A 22992-nucleotide genomic window follows, 5' to 3' on the forward strand; every position below is an offset into this window, starting at 1 on the left:
TTTTACCTTGCTGTCAACTTTGGGGGTTTTTTTCAAAAAAACTTTTACTTTTGAATTACAATAAAAAATCCCAACCACATCATACAAACCCAGCGAAACACAAAGGAAGAGAAATGGGAATTCGCATTAAAAAGGCAGACGTGTATTTCTCCCTGGCACATTCCTTGGTTACATCCCAAAGCACTCCACGTGCCATGAATGACTCTGAGGTAAAATGCCGGACATTATGTTGGCAAACACAGCAGCCATTTTAAACACAACAGAAATGAGATGGACGACCTGTTAATCTGTTCTTGGAGGTGTTGGTTGAAGGAGGAATGTTGGCCCAGGACACCGGGGATAACTCCCCTGCTCTTCTTCGAAATAGTGCCCATGGGATCTTTTACATCCACCTGAGAGAGCAGACGGGGCCTCGGTTTAACATTGCATCTGAAAAACGGCACCTCCGACAGTGCGGCGTTCCCTCAGTACTGCCCCTCTGGCAGTGCGGCGCTCCCTCAGTACTGCCTCTCCGACAGTGCAGCTCTCCCTCAGCACTGCCCCTCCGACAGTGCGGCGCTCCCTCAGTACTGCACCTCCGACAGTGCGGCGCTCCCTCAGTACTGCCCCTCCGACAGTGCGGCGCTCCCTCAGTACTGCCCCTCCGACAGTATGGCGCTCCCTCAGTACTGCTCCTCCGACAATGCGGCGCTCCCTCAGTACTGCCCCTCCGACAGTGCGGCGCTCCCTCAGTACTGCCCCTCCGACAGTGCGGCGCTCCCTCAGTACTGCTCCTCCGACAGTGCGGCGCTCCCTCAGTACTGCCCCTCCGACAGTGCGGCGCTCCCTCAGTACTGCCCCTCCGACAGTGCGGCGCTCTCTCAGTACTGCCCCTCCGACAGTGCGGCGCTCCCTCAGTACTGCCCCTCCGACAGTGCGGCGCTCCCTCAGTACTGCCCCTCCGACAGTGCGGCGCTCCCTCAGTACTGCCCCTCCGACAGTGCGGCGCTCCCTCAGTACTGCCTCTCTGACAGTGCAGCACTCCCTCAGTACTGCCCCCCCGACAGTGCGGCGCTCCCTCAGTACTGCACTGGGAGTGTCAGTCTGGATTTATGTGCAAAAGCAAAAAACTGGGGATGCTGGAATCTGAACTAAAAACAGAAAATGCTGGAAACACTCAGTGGGTCAGGCAGCATCTGTGGAGAAAGAAACAAGAGTTAACGTTTCGGGTCAATGACCCCTCGTCAGAACTAGAGAATGTTCAAAATGAACAGATTCTCAAGGAAGTGCTGAAAGGGGGAGGGGCGGAAAGAACAAAAGGGAAGGTATGTGATAGGGTGGAAGGTAGGAGAGATTAGAGAGACAAAATGGATGATGGGCCAACTTGCAATGGTAATGGCATAAGTTAGAAAAAGGTTAGCCAGATCATCATCATCATCATCAGAGGCAGTCCCTCGGAATCGAGGAAGACTTGCTTCCACTCTAAAAATGAGTCCTTAGGTGGCTGTACAGACCAATACGAGAACCACAGTCCCTGTCACATGTGGGACAGACAGTCGTTGAGGGAAGGGGTGGGTGGGACTGGTTTGCCACACGTTCTTTCCGCTGTCTGTGCTTGATTTCTGCATGCTCTCGGCGATGAGACTCGAGGTGCTCAGCTCCCTCCCGGATGCTCTTCCTCCACTTAGGGCGGTCTTTGGCCAGGGACTCCCAGGTGTTGGTGGGGATGTTGCACTTTATCAGGGAGGCTTTGAGGGTGTCCTTGTAACGTTTCCTCTGCCCACCTGGGGCTCATTTCCCGTGAAGGAGTTCCGAGTAGAGTGCTTGCTTTGGGAGTCTCGTATCAAGCATGCAAACAATGTGGCCTGCCCAGCGGAGCTGATCAAGTGTGGTCAGTGCTTCAATGCTGGGGATGTTGGCCTGGTCAAGAACATTAATGTTGGTGCATCTGTCCTCCCAGGGGATTTTCAAGATCTTGCGGAGACATCGTTGGTGGTATTTCTCCAGTGATTTGAGGTGTTTACTGTACATGATCCATGTCTCTGAGCCATACAGGAGTGCGGTTATCACTACAGCCCTGTAGACCATGAGCTTGGTGGCAGATTTGAGGGCCTGATCTTCGAACACTCTTTTCCTCAGGCGCCGAAGGCTGCACTTGTGCACTGGAGGCGGTGTTGAATCTCGTCGTCAATGTCTGTCCTTGTTGATAAAAGGCTCCCGAGGTATGGGAAGTGATCCACGGTGTCCAGGGCAGTGCCGTGGATCTTGATGACTGGGGGGCAGTGCTGTGCGGCGAGGACAGGCTGGTGGAGGACCTTTGTCTTACGGATGTTTAGCGTAAGGCCCACGCTTTCGAACGCCTCAGTGAAGATGTTGACTATGACTTGGAGTTCAGCCTCTGAATTTGCGCAGATGCAAGTGTCATCTGTGTATTGTCGCTCGACGACAGAGGTTGGGAACCTGGCCTGGAGGCGATGAAGGTTGAACAGGGTCCCACTGGTTCTGCAGTTTAGTTCCACTCCAGCGGGGAGCTTGTTGAGATAGGGTATGAATGGCAGGATAATTACCAGCTGCCATGGGAAACAGAGAGAAAAAATACATAAGATCGGGGGGGAGGCGGGGGGGCGGGGGGGGCGGGGGGTGGGGAGGTTGGTTAAAAAATCAGGAAAGGGAGCAAAATAGGGGCAGAGATTACGGTCTGAAATTGTTGAACTCAATGTTGAGTCCAGGAGGCTGTAACGTGCCTAAACGAAAGATGAGGTGCTGTTCCTCGAGCTTGTGTTGAGCTTCATTGGAACAATATAGGAGGCTGAGGACAGAGAGGTCAGAGTGAGAGTGGAGCGGAGAATTAAAGTGACAGCCGACCGGAAGCTCGGGGTCACGCTTATGGACTGAACGGAGGTGTTCCGCAAAGCTCCAGTGCGCAAGTCCCTGGAGTAGGACTTGAACCCACAACCTTCTGACTCGCAGGCAAGGGTGCTGCCCACTGAGTCACGGCTGAGAAGAAAATTAAAGTGATCAATAAGACATTAGGCACAGGACAGTAATACTGTAACAATAATAAACCAGGCACAAGTTTAGAACCAACGGAGACCAAAGTAAGATTCAGCAAATCACGAATAATGTTATAAAGCACAGGTGTAAGTGGTACCATGGAGAAAGTTTCAATAACGAGAAATACGAGCCTAATTCAAAAACAAAATAATACATATAATAACTGCGTTGCCACAGCGACGTACTCCAATATACTGCCCAGGTGGGGAGGGAAATGCGAAATGCGACCCTGAGCAAGAAATACAAGAGTTAGGGAAGGTGACTGAAGGAGATAACATTGCCAGGATATGGGAACAGAGCGGGGACAGTGGGATTACTTCAAAAAAAACAGCGCAGACTCAATGGGCAGAATGGCCTCCTTCTGTGCTGTACTATTCCATGATTCTATGATTAGGCCTTTGACCGAGAAGGGTAGAATCCTCATTTCTTTGCACTCAACCCAAGATCATCCTGCAAGACAATGCCCCCCTGGGAAGAATAGCCCTGGGTAAATGCAGCATGCATCATCATCATAGGCAGTCCCTCGAAATCGAGGAAGACTTGCTTCCACTCTAAAAGTAAGTCCTCAATACAGTCCAATACGGGAATTACAGTCTCTGTCACAGGTGGGACAGACACTGGTTGAAGGAAAGGGAAGGTGGGGAGCCTGGCTTGCCGTACGCTCCTTCCGTTGCCTGCGCTTGATTTTTGCATGCTGGACACACAGAAACTCTACCTGTGTGCGCTTCCATTAGTTTGGTTTGAAGCCTCTTAAACATGGATATTTTTCACTGGCCAGATATAAATCTCTTGGCCCCAGTTTCAGTGTTTGATAATCACTGCAATCCAAGGTTCACCTGACTCCTCCCCCTCCGAGCTCCCACTCCAACGTCCCATCCAAGCAAAGTTGTCTGTGTGTCTGTTTGCTCTAATGTCCCTTACTGTTCGCCTCAGCTCTTGATAGAATATAAAAACATAAGAATTAGGAGCAGGAGTTGGCCATTCGGCCCCTCGAGCCTCCTCCGCCATTCAATGAGATCATGGCTGATCTTCTACCTCAACTCCACTTTCCCGCTCGATCCCCATATCCCTTGATTCCCTTAATATCCAAAAATCTATCGATATCTGTCTTGAATATATTCAACAACTGAGCCCCCATAGCCCTCTGGGGTAGAGAATTCCAAAGATTCACCACCCTCTGAGTGAAGAAATTTCTCCTCATCTCAGTCCTCAATGGCCGGCCCCTTATTCTGAGACTGTGACCCCTGGTTCTAGACTCCCCAGCCAGGGGGAAACATCCTCCCTGCATCTACCCTGTCAAGCCCTGTAAGAATTTTGTATGTTTCAATGAGATCACCTCTCATTCTTCTAGAGAATATAGGCCTAGTCTACTCAATCTCTCCTCATAGGACAATCTCCCCATCCCAGGAACCTTCTAGTGAACCATCGTTGCATTCCCTCTATGGCAAGTATATCCTTTCTTAGGTAAGGTGACCAAAACTGTACACAGTACTCCAGGTGCGGTCTCACCAGGGCCCTGTGCACTTGTAGTAAGACGTTTTTACTCTTGTAATCAAATCCTGATTGTTAATCACCCGATACTCATATTCTGCGGATAAACATATCGCTCCCTTGCCTCAGTGAACCCATCTACTGTTTCTATTGTTCCCCTAACCTTGATATGTCTACAACCCTTCAACATTTGGCCATGTAAAATTGCCTCGTTAACTCTGCCTTCTGTTGAAATCACCATTTCTGATGACTTCAGTACTCACCATCAGCAATAGCTTCACGACATCACTTCCACTGACCTTAAAGATGCGCGTCCCCAACTAACCCTGGTCCTACACCATCTCGTTGTTCTCTCTCCTTCTAAGTCCATCTTTGCTGCTCCTTAGATGTGAACTCCTGCTCACTGGATCTCGCTGAATCCCCACCACCCACCTCATTACTCTTACCACACTGGGAGCACTGTCCACCGTTCTTGTCTCTATATTACAATAAAGGGTATCGAGGCACTGGTGAAGGTGCAAACTAGGTTTCCAAGGATGAGACCAGAACTGAGAGGTTACACCCGTCAGGAAAGACTGAACAGGCTGGGTCTCTTTTTTCTAGAAAACTGAAGGCCGAGGGGTGACCTGATAGAGGTCTTTAAAATTAAGAAAGGGTTCGATAGCGTAGACGTAGAGATGTTTCCACTTGTGGGAGTCCAGAACTAGGGGTCATCAATATAAGATAGTCACTAATAAATCCAATGGGTAATTCAGGAGAAACTTCTTTATCCAGAGAGCGGTGAGAACTCGCTGCCACAGGGAGAGGTTGAGGCAAATAGCAGAGATGCGTTTAAGGGGAAGCTGGCTAAACACATGAGGGAGAAAGGAATAGAGGGATATGGTGATGGGGTGAGATGGAGTCGGGAACAAAAAGTAATTAAAAAGGCTAATGGAATGGTGGGAGTTGGAATTGAAAAGTGAGAAGCAATGATTGAGCTGTACAAAGCTGAAGGTGGAATTAAGATACAGATCAGCCATGATCCAATAGAATAGCAGATCAGACCTGAGGGGCTGATTGGCCTCCTGTTTCTAAGTTATAGGATCTGATCCATGTCCCTAAATGGGGAGCAATGAAACCCTTGCTTCTTTCCATTCTTCAAAGATACAGCATCTTCTTGTCTCTTGCCAGTTCCTGCAAGTACTCGTTCGTACCTTTGATGGAGCGAATCTTAGCCCTGCCTCATCCTTCAACGGTTCTTGGCCACAGGATTACATCTAACCTCCAATCACACTCTCACATTACCTGCACCATTAAAGCTGCCTCCACAAAGCTGCCTCACACCAAACGTTGCTTCTCTCCCAACAGGTCTTCATTTTCTATTGAATCCAAAGTCCGTCCAAGACTTGAATCCAATCTCCATACGTGAGAGGCTCTCCAAGCACCTCACTCATATTCCCGGACCGGGTACAAGTATAGTCTGTTTGGAAACTGACCCGGCTCTCACCTCTAACCTCCAACCTCTTTCTCTATCGTAATCTTCTTGTTTCTCCTTGTTACTAAACATTCCAGGGTGGGGTTTCCGCTTTGGGTGCAATCAACAGGTCGTGAGCACAAGTTACACCCAAAATTGCGGCCGTTTCTCTCTTGGGTTTTCACTCAAACTCATTTGCCTTTCGCCAAACACAAAATCTGTCCTCAACCAGTGCAATCGGACAGCGACTTAAATCGTCCAGCTAGGTGGGACTACACTCACCTGCTTCCATTCCTATCTATATAATGGTAGCCAGAGAATCATCTGCAATGGTTTCACTTCCCACCCCCGCATCATTACCTCTGGTGTCCCCCAAGGATCTATCCTTGGCCCCCTCCTATTTCTCATCTACATGCTGCCCCTTGGCAACATCAACCGAAAACACAGCGTCAGTTTCCACATGTATGCTGATGAGATCCAGCTCTACCGCAACCGTTTCTCTAGACCTCTTCTTGGTCTCTAAATTGTCAGGGTGTTTGTCCGACATCCAGTTCTGGATGAGCAGAAATTTTCTCCAATTGAATAATGGGAAGACCGAAGCCAGTGTTTTCGGTCTCTGCCACAAACTCTGTTCCCTATCCACTGACTCTATCTCTCTTCTTAACATCCCTAAAAGCTTGGTCAAAGAGGTCGGTTTTAAGGAGCATCTTGAAGTGGGGGAGAGAGGCAGAGAGGTTTAGGGAGGGAATTCCAGAGCTTGGGGTCCAGGCAACAGAAGGCACAGCCACCGGTGGTTGAGCGATTATAATCAGGGATGCTCAAGAAGGCAGAATTAGAGGGGTGCAGATATCTCCGGGGGGGGTTGTGGGGCTGGAGGAGATTACAGAGATAGGGAGGAGTGAGGCCATGGAGGGATTTGAAAATGAGGATGAGAATTTTGAAATAGATGCATTGCTTAACCGGGAGCCAATGTAGGTCAGTGAGCACAGAGGGTGATGGGTGAGCGGGACTTGATGCGAGTTAGGACACAGGGCTGCCGAGTGTTGGATCACCTCTAGTTTATGTGGGAGGCCAGCCAGGAGTGCGGTGGAATAGTCAAGTCTGGAGGTAACAAAGGCATGGATGAGGGTTTCAGCAGCGGATGAGGGCGGAGACAGGCGATGTTACAGAGGTGGAAATAGACGGTCTTAGTTATGCTGCAGATATGTGGTCAGAAGCTCATTTCAGGGTAAAATATGACACCAAGGTTGCGAACAGTGTGGTTCAGCCTCAGACAGATGTTAGGGAGAGGGATGGAGTCAGTGGCTCGGGAACGGAGTTTGTGGCGGGGACCGAAAACATTGGCTCCGGTCTTCCCAATATTCAATTCGAGAAAATTACGGGAGAGATTGGCAGGGAAGGCCATGACCTGTGACTCACCATTGCGCATTTTACCCATCCACCCCAGAACAAGTCCATCATCTCAGTGTCACCTCTGGCCTGCACAGGGATTAACTGCATGTAAAGAGATGTTGGCGAAAGCTCGGAGGGAGCAATGATCCTTGTTAACAGGCGGATCCTCGAGCCTAGCAGTAATGTAAAAGACAGCAGTATCCCACTCTATACTAGACCCAGGCCAAGAGGTGGAGGGGTGGGGAGTGGGGGGAGGTAAGTTGATTCAGGCCTCCCTTTCACCCTGGGGAGCCACAGCACATGCGAGCATCGCCCTGTCTAAACTGCGCTGTCAAGTTTAGTCGGGACAGTGTCGGGTATCTGCGGGGATGATTGGGTCAGACAGCAGCTGGGCGGGGAGATAGTCGGGGGCTGCTGGAGCCTGACTAGATGCAGTTGTCTCGACTGACCTGACCCTTCACACCGATCACCTCCGTACAGCTGTTACAAGCTGCCATCGGGACAGTTCGAAGGGAGATGGCTTGTTAAAGAGGCTAGCCCCACCAACCTTCAAACTCCTGTTTACAAAATATTCCAATGTCACGGCATGTCCATCTTGGCCATGCCGTAGTGCCGTCAGGGGAACAACCTTCTGGGAGGTATGACCAGCAGAGGCGGTTACTATGGTTACAACCCTGGGCACTCCAATGAGCTACCCTCATTAAGGTGATGGACAACAGGGACGCAGAAGGCAACACAGAATCCATTTTCACCACCAATGTCGGCACCAAGTCATTCCAAGACCAGTAAATAGAGAAAGAACTTGCATCTCTATAGCGCCTTTCACGACTCAGGAAGCCCCAAAGCGATTTACAGCCAATGAAGCTCATTTATAGTGTTGTGGGGAGTCGGAGGAGGCGGAGTGGGACATCGAGGAGGCCTACAAAAGGCACAAGAGTCGTCGACTAGCCAGCGGGTAGTCGGAGGAGGAGCGGAGCAGGATGGCGACCAGCCAGTGGGTAGTCGGAGGAGGCGGAGCAGGATGGTGACCAGCCAGCGGGTAGTCGGAGGAGGAGGAGTGGAGCAGGAAGGCGACCAGCCAGCGGGTAGTTGGAGGAGGAGCGGAGCAGGATGGCGACCAGCCAGCGGGTAGTCGGAGGAGGAGCGGAGCAGGACGGCGACCAGCCAGCGGGTCGGAGGAGGAGGAGCGGAGCAGGAAGGCGACCAGCCAGTGGGTAGTCGGAGGAGGAGCGGAGCAGGATGGCGACCAGTCAGCGGGTAGTCGGAGGAGGAGCGGAGCAGGATGGCGACCAGCCAGCGGGTAGTCGGAGGAGGAGGAGTGGAGCAGGAAGGCGACCAGCCAGCTGGTGCTGGTGCAGGGGCAGAAGGCAAAAAAGAAGTAGAAAGAAATCGAAGGGTGACATCACAGCCAAGGGGGTAAGTGATTGGCTGGTAATTGGTGAGTAGTTTTTCTTTATCCTTTCTTTTTCAGTAGGTAACCTTTATCATTGTTGTTGCCAAATTAAGTTAATCTAGGGGTTAAGTCATGTCAGGAGAGCTCGGACACGTGTCATGCTCCTCCTGTGCTATGTGGGAACTCAAGGACCCTTCCAGTGCAGGAAGTGTATCCTGCTGCAGCTGTTGACAGACCGCGTTGCGGCACTGGAGCTGCGGGTGGATTCACTCTGGAGCATCCGCAATGCTGAGGATGCCGTGAATAGCACGTTTAGTGAGTTGGTCATGCCGCAGGTAAAGGTTACACAGCCAGGTAGGGGATGGGTGACCAACAGGAAGAGCAGTGGAAGGAAGGTAGTGCAGCGGTCCCCTGCGGTCAGCCCCTCCAAAACAGATACACCGCTTTGGGTACTGTTGAGGGGGATGACTCATCAGGGGAGGGCAGCAGCAGCCAAGTTCATGGCACCGTGGGTGGCTCTGCTGCACAGGAGGGCAGGGAAAAGAGTGGGAGAGCGATAGTGATAGGGGATTCAATTGTAAGGGGAATAGATAGGCGTTTCTGCGGCCGCAATCTCGACTCCAGGATGTTGCCTCCCTGGTGCAAGGGTCAAGCATGTCTCGGAGCGGCTGCAGGACATTTTGGAGTTGGAGGGTGAACAGCCAGTTGTCGTGGTGCATATAGGTACCAACGATATAGGTAAAAAATGGGATGAGGTCCTACAAGCTGAATTTAGGGAGCTACGAGTTAAATTACAAAGTAGGACCTCAAAGATAGTAATCTCAGGATTGCTACCAGTGCCACGTGCTAGTCAGAGTAGGAATTGCAGGATAGCTTAGATGAATACGTGGCTTGAGGAGTGGTGCAGCAGGGAGGGATTCAAATTCCTGGGACATTGGAACCGGTTCTGGGGGAGGTGGGACCAGTACAAACTGGACGGTCTGCACCTGGGCAGGATCGGAACCAATGTCCTAGGGGGAGTGTTTGCTAGTGCTGTTGGGGAGTAGTTAAACTAATATGGCAGGGGGATGGGAACCTATGCAGGGAGACAGAGGGAAGTAGAATGGGGGCAGAAGCAAAAGATAGAAAGAAGAAAAGTAAAAGTGGATGGCAGAGAAACCCAAGGCAAAAATCAAAAAGGACCACATTACAGCAAAATTCTAAAGGGGCAAAGTGTGTTAAAAAGACAAGCCTGAAGGCTCTGTCCTTCAATGCGAGGAATATTCGTAATAGGGTGGACGAATTAATTGCACAGGCAGCAATTAATGAATATGATGTAATTGCCATCACGGAGACATGGTTCCAGGGTGACCAAGGCTGGGAACTCAACATCCAGGGGTATTCAACATTCAGGAAGGAGAGACAGAAAGGAAAAGGAGGTGGGGTAGCATTGCTGGTTAAAGAGGACATTAACACAATAGTAAGGAAGTACATTCGCTTGGATGATGTGGAATCTGTATGGGTAGAGCTGCGGAATACCAAAGGGCAGAAAACGCTAGTGGGAGTTGTGTACAGATCACCAAACAGTAGTAGAGAGGTTGGGGACGCATCAAACAAGAAGTTAGGGATGCGTGCAATAAAGGTACAGCAGTTATCATGGACGACTTCAATCTATATATAGATTGGGCTAACCAAATTGGTAGCAATATGGTGAAAGAGGATTTCTTGGAGTGTATTAGGGATGGTTTTCTAGACCAATATGTCAAGGAACCAACTAGAGGGCTGGCCATCCTAGACTGGGTGATGTGAAATGAGAAAGGACTAATTAGCAATCTTGTTGTGCGAGGCCCCTTGAGGAAGAGTGACCATAATATGGTAGAATTCTTTATTAAGATGGAGAGCGACAAAGTTAATTCAGAGACTAGGGTCCTGAACTTAGGGAAAGGTAACTTCAATGGTATGAGACGTGAATTGGCTAGAATAGACTGGCGAATGACACTTAAAGGGTTGACGTGGATAAACAATGGCAAACATTTAAAGATCACATGGATGCACTTCAACAATTGTACATCCCTGTCTGGAGTAAAAACAAAACGGGGAAGGTGGCTCAACCGTGGCTAACAAGGGAAATTAAGGATAGTGTTAGATCTGTTGTGTATCTATAAAGAATGCACTCCCATGTTCCGCCACCAGGGAGCTCATCCCCTGAAGTCCCAAGGGATCCCAGCATCCCTTGGGAGCACTGTATATAAGCCGGCCCCTAAGGCCTGTTCCTCACTCTGGAGTGTTTTATTAAAGACTGAGGTCACTGTTACTTTAACCTCCCTGTGTGCAGCCTCATCTGTGTTAGAAATACAATAACTCGCAACGAGTATACGAATCCAACGCAAAATTGCAGCAAACTGTGGGCATCCTGGAGAAGTTCTCGGAGGGTGAGGACTGGGAAGTCTATGTTGAATGGCTAGACCAGTACTTTGTAGCCAACGAGCTGGACGGAGAAGGAAGCTCTGCAAAGAGGAGAGCTATCCTCCTCACAGTCTGCGGGGCACCGACCTACAGCCTCATGAAAAATCTTCTGGCTCCGGTGAAACCCACAGATAAGTCGTATGAGGAACTGTGTACACTGGTTCATGAGCATCTTAACCTGAGGGAGAGCGTGCTGATGGCGAGGTATCAGTTCTACACGTGCCAGCGATCTAAAGGCCAGGAAGTGGCGATCTACGTCGCCGAGCTAAGGCGCCTTGCAGGACAATGTGAGTTTGATGGCTACCTGGAGCAAATGCTCAGAGGCTTTTTTGTACTGGGCATTGACCACGAGACCATCCTACGAAAACTTTTGACTGTAGAGACACCGACCTTCAGTAAGGCCTTTGCAATAGCACAGGCTTTATGTCCACGAGTGATAACACCAAACAAATCTCTCAGCACACAAGTGTTAGCAATCTTTATAAATTAACTGGAACTGTGTATGTGAGCAGAAATGTACAGGGCAGAAACCACGAGTCTGCAACTGCCAGGAGGCCTCAGGTGACCCAGATGACTCAGAGTCTGCAACAAAGGATGAATCCAAGGCAATTCGCACCTTGTTGGCATTGTGGAGGCTTCCATTCAGCCTATTCATGCCGCATCAAAGGGTATGTTTGCAACAGCTATGGAAAACTTCCAACAAGCTTGCAAATGAGCTGCAAAACCTGCTAACCACCACATGGCAGAGGAAGATCGGTCCATGGTGGATCAAAGCAATTTCGAGCCTCAGAGAGAGGAGGCAGATGCTGAAGTACATGGGAGTGCATGCTTTACAGGTACACAACAAGATCCAAGGAAGAGGCATATAAATTGGCCAGAAAAAGCAGCAAACCTGAGGTCTGGGAGAAATTTAGAATTCAGCAGAGGAGGACAAAAGGTCTAATTAGGAGGGGGAAAATAAAGTTTGAGAGGAAGCTTACTGGGAACATAAAAATTGACTGCAAAAGCTTCTATAGATATGTGAAAAGAAAAAGATTAGTGAAGACAAACATAGGTCTCTTGCAGTCAGATTCAGGTGAATTTATAATTGAGAACAAAGAAATGTTGAACAAATACTTTGGTTCTGTCTTCACGAAGAAAGACACAAATAATCTTTCGGAAATACTAGGGGACCGAGGGTCTAGTGAGAAGGAGGAACTGAAGGAAATCCTTATTAGGCATGAAATTGTCTTCGGAAAATTGATGGGATTGAAGGCCGATAAATCCCCGTCGCTTGATAGTCTGCATCCCAGAAGACTTAAGGAAGTGGCCCTAGAAATAGTGGATGCATTACTTTCAAAAGGCTTTTGACAAGGTCCTACACTAGAGATTGGTGTGCAAAATTAAAGCACATAGTATTGGGGGTAATGTACTGACGTGGATAGAGAACTGGTTGGCAGACAAGAAGCAGAGAGTCAGGATAAACGGGTCCTTTTCAAATGGCAGGCAGTGACTAGTGGGGTACTGCAGGGCTCAGTGCTGAGACCCCAGCTATTTACAATATACATTAATGATTTAGATGAAGGAATTAAGTGTAATATCTCCAAGTTTGCAGATGACACTAAGCTGGGTGGCAGTGTGAGCTGTGAGGAGGACGGTAAGAGGCTGCAGGGTGACTTGGACAGGTTAGGTGAGTGGGCAAATGCATGGCAGATGCAGTATAATGTGAATAAATGTGAGGTTATCCATTTTGGTGGCAAAAACACGAAGGCAGAATTTTATTTGAATGACGGCAGATTAGGAAACATAGAAACATAAAAACATAGAAAATAGGTGCAGGAGTAGGCCATTCGGCCCTTCTAGCCTGCACCGCCATTCAATGAGTTCATGGCTGAACATGCAACTTCAGTACCCCATTCCTGCTTTCTCACCATACCCCTTGATCCCCCTAGTAGTAAGGACTTCATCTAACTCCTTCTTGAATATATTTAGTGAATTGGCCTCAACAACTTTCTGTGGTAGAGAATTCCACAGGTTCACCACTCTCTGGGTGAAGAAGTTTCTCCTCGTCTCGGTCCTCAATGGCTTACCACTTGTCCTTAGACTGTGACCCCTGGTTCTGGACTTCCCCAACATTGGGAACATTCTTCCTGCATCTAACCTGTCTGAACCCATCAGAATTTTAAACGTGTCTATGAGGTCCCCTCTCATTCTTCTGAACTCCAGTGAATACAAGCCCAGTTGATCCAGTCTTTCTTGATAGGTCAGTCCCGCCATCCCGGGAATCAGTCTGGTGAACCTTCGCTGCACTCCCTCAATAGCAAGAATGTCCTTCCTCAAGTTAGGAGACCAAAACTGTACACAATACTCCAGGTGTGGCCTCACCAAGGCCCTGTACAACTGTAGCAACACCTCCCTGCCCCTGTACTCAAATCCCCTCGCTATGAAGGCCAACATGCCATTTGCTTTCTTAACCGCCTGCTGTACCTGCATGCCAACATTCAATGACTGATGTACCATGACACCCAGGTCTCGTTGCCCCGCCCCTTTTCCTAATCTATCACCATTCAGATAATAGTCTGTCTCTCTGTTTTTACCACCAAAGTGGATAACCTCACATTTATCCACATTACACTTCATCTGCCATGCATTTGCCCACTCACCTAACCTATCCAAGTCACTCTGCAGCCTCATAGCATCCTCCTCGCAGCTCACACTGCCACCCAACTGAGTGTCATCCGCAAATTTGGAGATACTACATTTAATCCCCTCGTCTAAATCATTAATGTACAGTGTGAACAGCTGGGGCTCCAGCACAGAACTTTGCGGTACCCCACTAGTCACTGCCTGCCATTCTGAAAAGTACCCATTTACTCCTACTCTTTGCTTCCTGTCTGACAACCAGTTCTCAATCCATGTCAGCACACTACCCCCAATCCCATGTGCTTTAACTTTGCACATTAATCTCTTGTGTGGGACCTTGTCGAAAGCCTTATGAAAGTCCAAATATACCACATCAACTGGTTCCCCCTTGTCCACTCTACTGGAAACATCCTCAAAAAATTCCAGAAGATTTGTCAAGCATGATTTCCCTTTCACACATCCATGCTGACTTGGACCTATCATGTCACCTCTTTCCAAATGCGCTGCTATGACATCCTTAATAATTGATTCCATCATTTTACCCACTACTGAGGTCAGGCTGACCGGTCTATAATTCCCTGTTTTCTCTCTCCCTCCTTTTTTAAAAAGTGGGGTTACTTTGGCTACCCTCCACTCGATAGGAACTGATCCAGAGTCAATGGAATGTTGGAAAATGACTGTCAATGCATCTGCTATTTCCAAGGCCACCTCCTTAAGTACTGTGGGATGCAGTCCATCAGGCCCTGGGGATTTATCCCGTCAATTTCCCCAACACAATTTCCCGACTAATAAGGATTCCGCTCAGTTCCTCCTCCTTACTAGACCCTCTGACCCCTTTTATATCCGGAAGGTTGTTTGTGTCCTCCTTAGTGAATACCGAACCAAAGTACTTGTTCAATTGGTCTGCCATTTCTTTGTTCCCCGTTATGACTTCCCCTGATTCTGACTGCAGGGGACCTACGTTTGTCTTTACTAACCTTTTTCTCTTTACATACCTATAGAAACTTTTGCAATCCGTCTTAATGTTCCCTGCAATCTTCTTCTCGTACTCCATTTTCCCTGCCCTAATCAAACCCTTTGTCCTCCTCTGCTGAGTTCTAAATTTCTCCCAGTCCCCGGGTTCGCTGCTATTTCTGGCCAATTTGTATGCCACTTCCTTGGCTTTAATACTATCCCTGATTTCCCTTGATAGCCACGGTTGAGCCACCTTCTCTTTTTTTCTCTAATGAACTGGCCTCAACAACTCTCGACGGCAGAGAATTCCACAGGTTAACAACTTTCTGAGTGAAGAGGTTTCTCCTCATCTCAGTCCTGAATGGCTTACCCTTTATCCTTAGATTATGTCCCCTGGTTCTGGACTTCCCCAACATCAGGAACATTCTTCCCGCATCTAACCTGTCCAGTCCCGTCAGAATTTTATATGTTTCTATGAGATCCCCTCTCATCCTTCTAAACTCCAGTGAATACAGGCCCAGTCGATCCAGTCTCATCTCGTATGTCAGTCCTGCCATCCCGGGAATCAGTCTGGTGAACCTTCGCTGCACTCGCCCACATATCGCCGAAAATATCTCTCGTCGAAACAAACGCTGAGAAAAAGCTGCTCTCACCTGACCTTAACACAGCGGTATGGACGCCATGTTGTAAATTGGAGGACTTTTCACATAAAAGGCTGCTTCAACTTCTGGGGAGTTTTGATGTAATCTGGAATTATTTTAAGGTGATTTGAACATCTGAACAAACATCTTATCATACTGTGGACAAATTGAATTTATTTTATTTGTTTTCGTAGGTAAATTTATTGTTTGTGAACAAGAGGTATAATACTGATTGTTTTTGTAATGGGGCCTGTAATTTCTCAGCCTGTCTTGACGACTACGCACATGCTGCAGACTAGAGATGGCCGAAGGTATATTGAAGAGCATTATGTGCCCAATCAAAGAGGTGGCAGACTGAGGAGGAGGAGGACGAGAACTTACACCCGGCACACTTACAGGGAGAAGTGGCCTTATCTGAGAGAATACGCAACAATGTTATGTTAAATAAAATTAATTTAATGATAATATGTGTATAAAAACATACTGATGACTGTACAAAACACCCCACCCCACTCCCACCCCACCCCACAACAAATCTAGAACATTTATATCATCTATTACATTTTTTTAAATTTCCAACAAAGCTTCATACACAGAGAACACAAATGCAAAAAAAACAAGTACCCCCCTCCCCCTTCCCCAAACCTCCCAACATTTATTCACTAACAACAACAACAACATCAAAATACTCTCACAACTACAACTCCTGCGGCCGTGCACCTCACTTTCCTTTTCCCCCCCCGCTTCTCCTCCCCACCTCTACCCCTTCCCCTCCCGACTCCAAGCCGCCTTGCCGCCGTGCTCCTCAGGTGCTGCTTCATTGGGGGGGGATGGTGACAGATCCGCTGGTTGGCCAGATACGGGAGAGGACGGTCCTGAGCAGGGAACGGCCTCTGAGCCAGAAGCAAGACCTTCCTCCTGACTCGCATGTGTCGTTGGCAATTTGGGTGTGGCACCCTGGGGTTCAGTGCCCCGTTCCGGGAACACTGGGGCCCTCTGGCACCAACGTTCCTGGCTATCAGCTCTAGGGCCACCGCCATCCGTGGCATGTACTCCGTCATGGTTGCGGACATGGTGGCCAGCTGTTGTGATATGCCCCCCATTGTCTGGAGGATCTGCTGACCTATGTCAACACTCCTCCTGGCCAAATGAACCATGTCCCTGCTTAGATCTGTCGCTCGTGGAGCAGTCCTGCTGCATCGAACCAATCTCCACGGGATCGGCACCAGCATGGAGACACTTGGGTCCGCTACCTCCACAGTAGCACTAAATGTCATCGGTGTTGTTGACATGATGGAGCTTGTTGCTGCAGGCTCCTCCAACTCTGCACTGTCGTGAGTGGAGAAGGCACCCTGCAGCTCCACGGGTGAGATTCGAGGCTCCTCACCACCAGATTGACGTTCCCCCAGCGAGGCCACCGCCAGATCTGAACCTTGTTTCGGGGTGGTGTTGCCTGTGAGTGCGCTGTTGGCTGAGCTACAAAACATAAATGAGGTACTTAGAGGAGAAGGGGGTGATAGGGTCACAGAGTGATTCCAACGTTACACACAGCATATGCACGACAACAGCACTACCGCTATCAAAATAATCACAGACTTCACATTTAATGAACATAACCAAATTCTGTATTACAATGATTCTCATGAGCCCATCATTAATTAGATAACACTTTCATCAATCATCCATCATATATTGTTCGGATATGAGTAGGTGTGGCATCTATGGACTTTACATCACGCAATGGTGTATACTTTACTCACGTGGCAGCACATCAGGTTCTGCTGCTACATGCGTGGCCTACCGGGGGTGGTTCCCCACTAGTGCCAGCACCCGCTCCTCGAGGTCGGTCAGCTCTCACATCACTGGTGGGCCATCACCCGTGTGCCGCTGCTCGCCCCTATTCTACAAAAGCTTCTTCTGCAAAAGGTAACAACAGCACGACATGGCATAAGATCATTGCGTAAGATCATTGCTAGGTACTGTCACAGATACTGAGACAACACATAACCAACAGATGTTATAATTATTATTATTATTATTATCATTATTAACCTAAAGACATACACCGTAAACGTAGGCTTTGAGTTAAACATTCCCGGTCTAAATGCAATACATCAGATCTGAATTTATTCACTCATGACACTTACAATTCCAATTATATAAATATATTAGTAAATGTAAATAAATATAATACTTACTCTGCCGGATCCAAAAAAATCGTTCCAGTGCTTGCGTGCATCACAGACGAGACCACCTCAGCGATCTCGGCCCATATTTTCTGGTAAACCTTCGGGGTGGGCTTCCCACGCCCACCCCGGGTCAATTGACCCCAACGTGACTCTACATCCTGCAGGAGGGCAGCATTTGCCTCATCGGAGAATCTCCGATCTCATTTCCGTCCTCCCACTTCGACTTGCTCGCCACCTCCACTGCTCTCACCAGCCTCCTCGCCCTCCACATCGTGCTGTCTCGCCTCCTCCATGTCTTCCATGACAAAATTTCGGTGTCACCAAACTAAATAGTGCTCTAAATTTTTCTTACTCCTCCCAAAAATCTTTACTACCTCCCACAACAGCCAAACAAACCACAAAGAACCAGACAACACACCAACACACGCTTTCACTTCCTATCTACTCTCTCTCTCTCTCTCTCTCTCTCCTCTTCAGCGCATGTATTGATGACTCCTGACCTCCTGAAACGCGGGAAAAGACCGTTGCTATGGCGTTGCTATGGACGCAGAAGAGAAAAAAAATTACCGCTAATGCCCATTTCACATCGTTCCCGCTAACACCCATTTTATAAAACGGAAAGTAGGGGTTTGGAAAATGGGCGATAATCCGGCGATCTCAAAACCCATAATAAACACCAACGCTGGAAATAATGCCACTTTGGGGCGATCTGCACAATAATGGAAAGTCCAGCCCTTAGAATCACACTCACACTGAGAATCACACTCTCACTGAGAATCACACTCACACTGAGAATCACACTCTCACTTAGAATCACACTCACACTGAGAATCACACTCTCACTTAGAATCACACTCACACTGAGAATCACACTCACACTTAGAATCACACTCACACTGAGAATCACACTCACACTGAGAATCACACTCACATTTGGAATCCCACTGAGAATCATACTCACTTAGAATCACACTCACACTGAGAATCACACTCTCACTTAGAATCACACTCACACTGAGAATCACACTCTCACTTAGAATCACACTCACACTGAGAATCATACTCACATTTGGAATCCCACTGAGAATCACACTCACACTTAGAATCACACTCACACTGAGAATCACACTCACACTTAGAATCACACACTGAGAATCACACTCTCACTTAGAATCACACTCACACTGAGAATCATACTCACACTTGGAATCCCACTGAGAATCACACTCACACTTAGAATCACACTCACACTGAGAATCACACTCACACTTAGAATCCCACTGAGAATTACACTCACACTGAGAATCACACTCACACTGAGAATCACACTCACACTTAGAATCCCACTGAGAATCACACTCACACTTAGAATCATACTCACACTTGGAATCCCACTGAGAATCACACTCACACTTAGAATCACACTCACACTGAGAATCACACTCACACTTAGAATCACACTCACACTGAGAATCACACTCACACTTAGAATCACACTCACACTGAGAATCACACTCACACTTAGAATCACACTCACACTGAGAATCATACTCACATTTGGAATCCCACTGAGAATCACACTCACACTTAAAATCATACTCACACTGAGAATCACACTCACACTTAGAATCCCACTGAGAACCACACTCACACCGAGAATTACACTCACACTGAGAGTCACACTCACACTTAGAATCCCACTGAGAATCACACTCACACTGAGAATCACACTCTCACTTAGAATCCCACTGAGAATCACACTCTCACTTAGAATCACACTCACACTGAGAATCACACTCACACTGAGAATCACACTCACACTTAGAATCCCACTGAGAATCACACTTACACTGAGAATCACACTCTCACTTAGAATCCCACTGAGAATCACAGTAACACTGAGAATCACATTCTCACTTAGAATCACACTCACACTGAAAATAACACTCACACTGAGAATCACACTCACACTTAGAATCCCACTGAGAATCACACTCACACTGAGAATCCCACTGAGAATCATGCTCACACTCACACTTAACCTCAGTCCAATGCAGCTTACTGAATAGCAATCTGTAGCCGTGACATTCTCCTGGAAACATCAAGCCCTCCGACACTCACCCCAACTGAAACGTATCACATAATATAATCAGCATCACACTGGGAGTAATCCTGGAGTGCATGTGTCAATATCACATCGGGAGTGATGCTGGAGTGTGTGTGTCAGTATCACACCAGGAGTGATCCTGGAGTGTATGGGTCAGTATCACACCGGGAGTGATCCTGGAGTGTGTGTGTCAGTATCACACTGGGAGTTATCCTGGAGTGTGTGGGTTGGTATCACACTGGGATCGATTCTGGAGTGTGTGGGTCAGTATCACACCAGGAAGTGATCCTGGAGTGTATGGGTCGGTATCACACCGGGATTGATCCTGGAGTGTGTGTGTCAGTATCATACTGGGAGTTATCCTGGAGTGTGTGGGTCGGTATCACACTGGGATTGATTCTGGAGTGTGTGGGTCAGTATCACACCAGGAAGTGATCCTGGAGTGTATGGGTCGGTATCACACCGGGATTGATCCTGGAGTGTGTGTGTCAGTATTATACTGGGAGTTATCCTGGAGTGTGTGGGTCGGTATCACACTGGGATTGATTCTGGAGTGTGTGGGTCAGTATCACACCAGGAAGTGATCCTGGAGTGTATGGGTCGGTATCACACTGGGATTGATCCTGGAGAGTGTGGGTCAGTATCACACTGGGAGTGATCCTGGAGTGTGTGTATCAGTATCATACCGGGAGTGATCCTGGAATGTGTGGGTCAGTATCACTCTGGGCCAATCCTGGAGTGTGTGGGTCAGTATCACAATGGGAGTGATCCTGGAGTGTGTGTATCAGTATCATACCGGGAGTGATCCTGGAATGTGTGGGTCAGTATCACTCTGGGTCGATCCTGGAGAGTGTGGGTCAGTATCACACTCCGGTATTGAGTCAGTCGCCTCTCCGGGCTACATTAGTAATTGAAGCAGAAGCTGGCTTCTGTACGTGCGCCCTGGGAAGAAGGGAGGTTAGCCCAACATTCCTGCCTTTGATCTTCTCCAGTGGCTCGTGTGCGGACAGCGGATGGGGAAGTGGAACCAGCCTCTCAACAGACAATTAGAAACCAAAATATACGGGCTGTGATGAAAGTGAAGCATGGCTGTTGGGCGAGGTAGCGCAGGGTGGGCCAGCACCCATGGAACACAGAGTCACCGCCTTCGGGAGACAAGCGGAGTGGGGGAAACATTATTGACAAGACAGAAGTTGAGAAATCCAGTAATCTACCAGGATATTCGTGGCGAACTTGACAATGTGCAGCTGTACTGCCTTAATGTGTTGGCCAGATGCTCGTGGGAGATGAGGTTTGTTCAGGGACGGAGAGGAACGATGGAAGGAGCTGAGGTCTGTGAGGTTGGGGGATGGATGCGAATGTTAACTTCATTCATCCTTAGATCTACTGCCCAGGGACTTGCCCCATTTCGAGAAACCTTTGCAACAGCTTTGCTCTTCCCCAAGTGAGTCCGAGATAAGTTGACTCATAACAAGCGTTAAACCCCTGACCAGTAATGGGCCCCCTTGTCTAAAGACAATCCTCAAAAGTCTTAAATCCTGACATTTCTGTCTCTCGCCAAAACGAGTTCCCCCGCTTTCTGCTCGCGGTGGCTGCTTCCACCGGTGATGTCGCTGCCTCAGGCACTTTAGCTGTCAGTGACATCATCCATTGGAATAGTCCATGTGACAGGGGGAAGGTTCAATTAATGGTGTTAAGGGCATGACCTAACTCACTCAATGCCCTGATTTCTAACACAAATTAGATTACCATGATAATAATTTGGGTATAATCAGCTTCCACAATCGTTGATCTGTTAAAGTTAGTCAGTGAGGAACATAGGAAGAATGTAGGTTCACAGTTCACTGATATCACCTGGGATGATGCTAGAGTTTCTACAGGCTAGGGAGGAACATGTGCTGACACGTGATGTCCGTATCCTTACCCCCTGACTCAATACCTGTTGCGTTCAGAATAAATCCACAGGACTGTATTGTAAGCTCAAACTGTTGTGACCTTGGTCTCTTTATTCAGACTCCAGAGTGGAGATGCAGCATGGTGAATCACCTTTTGTACCTGCTTGCCCCAGGGCACACAGGTGACCCATAGGTCTCCCACAGGTGTGTTCCCTAGTGGCAAGTTTTATATATTGGTGAGGTTTACATGCATACATAACAATACACTCACTGGCTTCGTGCTTAGACTCAACCAGTTGATGCGTATCCTTGGTGTCCCATCAAGTCTCAGCTCAACTTTAAACCTCTTGTCCCATCCATCACTAACTTCCATTGCTTCCAACTCCGTAATACTGCCCACCTCCATCCCTAATTCCTCACATGTCAGCTGTGGCTCAGTGGGTAGCACCCTTGCGTACTGAGTCAGAATGTTGTGGGTTCAAGTCCCTCTCCAGAGATTTGAGCACAAAAAAATCTAGGCTGACACTCCAAGTATTGAGGGAGTGCCGCACTGTTGGAGGGGCAGTACTGAGGGAGTGCCGCACTGTCAGGCGACAGCACTGAGCGAGTGCTGCATTGTCAGAGGGGTAGTACTGAGGGAGTGCTGCACTGTCGGAGGGCAGTACTGAGGGAGTGCTGCACTGTCAGAGGGGCAGTACTGAGGGAGTGCCGCGCTGTCAGTGGACAGTACTGAGGGAGTGTCGCACTGTTGGAGGGGCAGTACTGAGGGAGTGCTGCATTGTCGGAGGGGTAGTACTGAGGGAGTGCTGCACTGTCGGAGGGGCAGTACTGAGGGAGTGCCACCCTGTCAGTGGACAGTACTGAGGGAGCACTGCACTGTTGGAGGGGCAGTACTGAGGGAGTGCTGCATTGTCGGAGGGGCAGTACTGAGGGAGTGCTGCACTGTTGGAGGGGCAGTACTGAGGGAGTGCTGCACTGTCAGAGGGGCAGTACTAAGGGAGTGCCGTGCTGTCAGTGGACAGTACTGAGGGAGTGCTGCACTGTTGGAGGAGCAGTACTGAGGGAGTGCTGCACTGTCGGAGGGGCAGTACTGAGGGAGTGCCGAGCTGTCAGTGGACAGTACTGAGGGAGCGCTGCACTGTTGGAGGGGCAGTACTGAGGGAGTGCTGCATTGTCGGAGGGGCAGGACTGAGGGAGTGCTGCACTGTCGGAGGGGCAGTACTGAGGGAGTGCCGAGCTGTCAGTGGACAGTACTGAGGGAGCGCTGCACTGTTGGAGGGGCAGTACTGAGGGAGTGCTGCATTGTCGGAGGGGCAGGACTGAGGGAGTGCTGCACTGTCGGAGGTGCTGCCTTTTGGATGAGACGTCTCCTGTTTC

The 22992-nt window shown here is 48.8% G+C and overlaps 1 protein-coding gene across 1 annotated transcript; it reads right to left on the reverse strand.

The window, feature by feature from the left end:
- Window positions 1-18754: 18754 nt before the first annotated feature.
- On the reverse strand, window positions 18755-19636 carry LOC139255434 (fap1 adhesin-like). The gene has a single exon (XM_070873918.1). It carries the CDS (start codon window positions 19634-19636, stop codon window positions 18755-18757), a length of 882 nt encoding a protein of 293 aa, XP_070730019.1.
- Window positions 19637-22992: the final 3356 nt, after the last annotated feature.

This window comes from Pristiophorus japonicus, chromosome 3 (genome assembly GCF_044704955.1).
Source record: "Pristiophorus japonicus isolate sPriJap1 chromosome 3, sPriJap1.hap1, whole genome shotgun sequence".
Taxonomy (NCBI): Eukaryota; Metazoa; Chordata; class Chondrichthyes; family Pristiophoridae; genus Pristiophorus; species Pristiophorus japonicus.

Bases quoted from the DNA above. Each gene is read 5' to 3' on its own strand.
- LOC139255434 (XM_070873918.1), bottom strand. From the start codon at position 19,636: ATGATTCTCAGTGGGATTCTCAGTGTGAGTGTGATTCTCAGTGGGATT.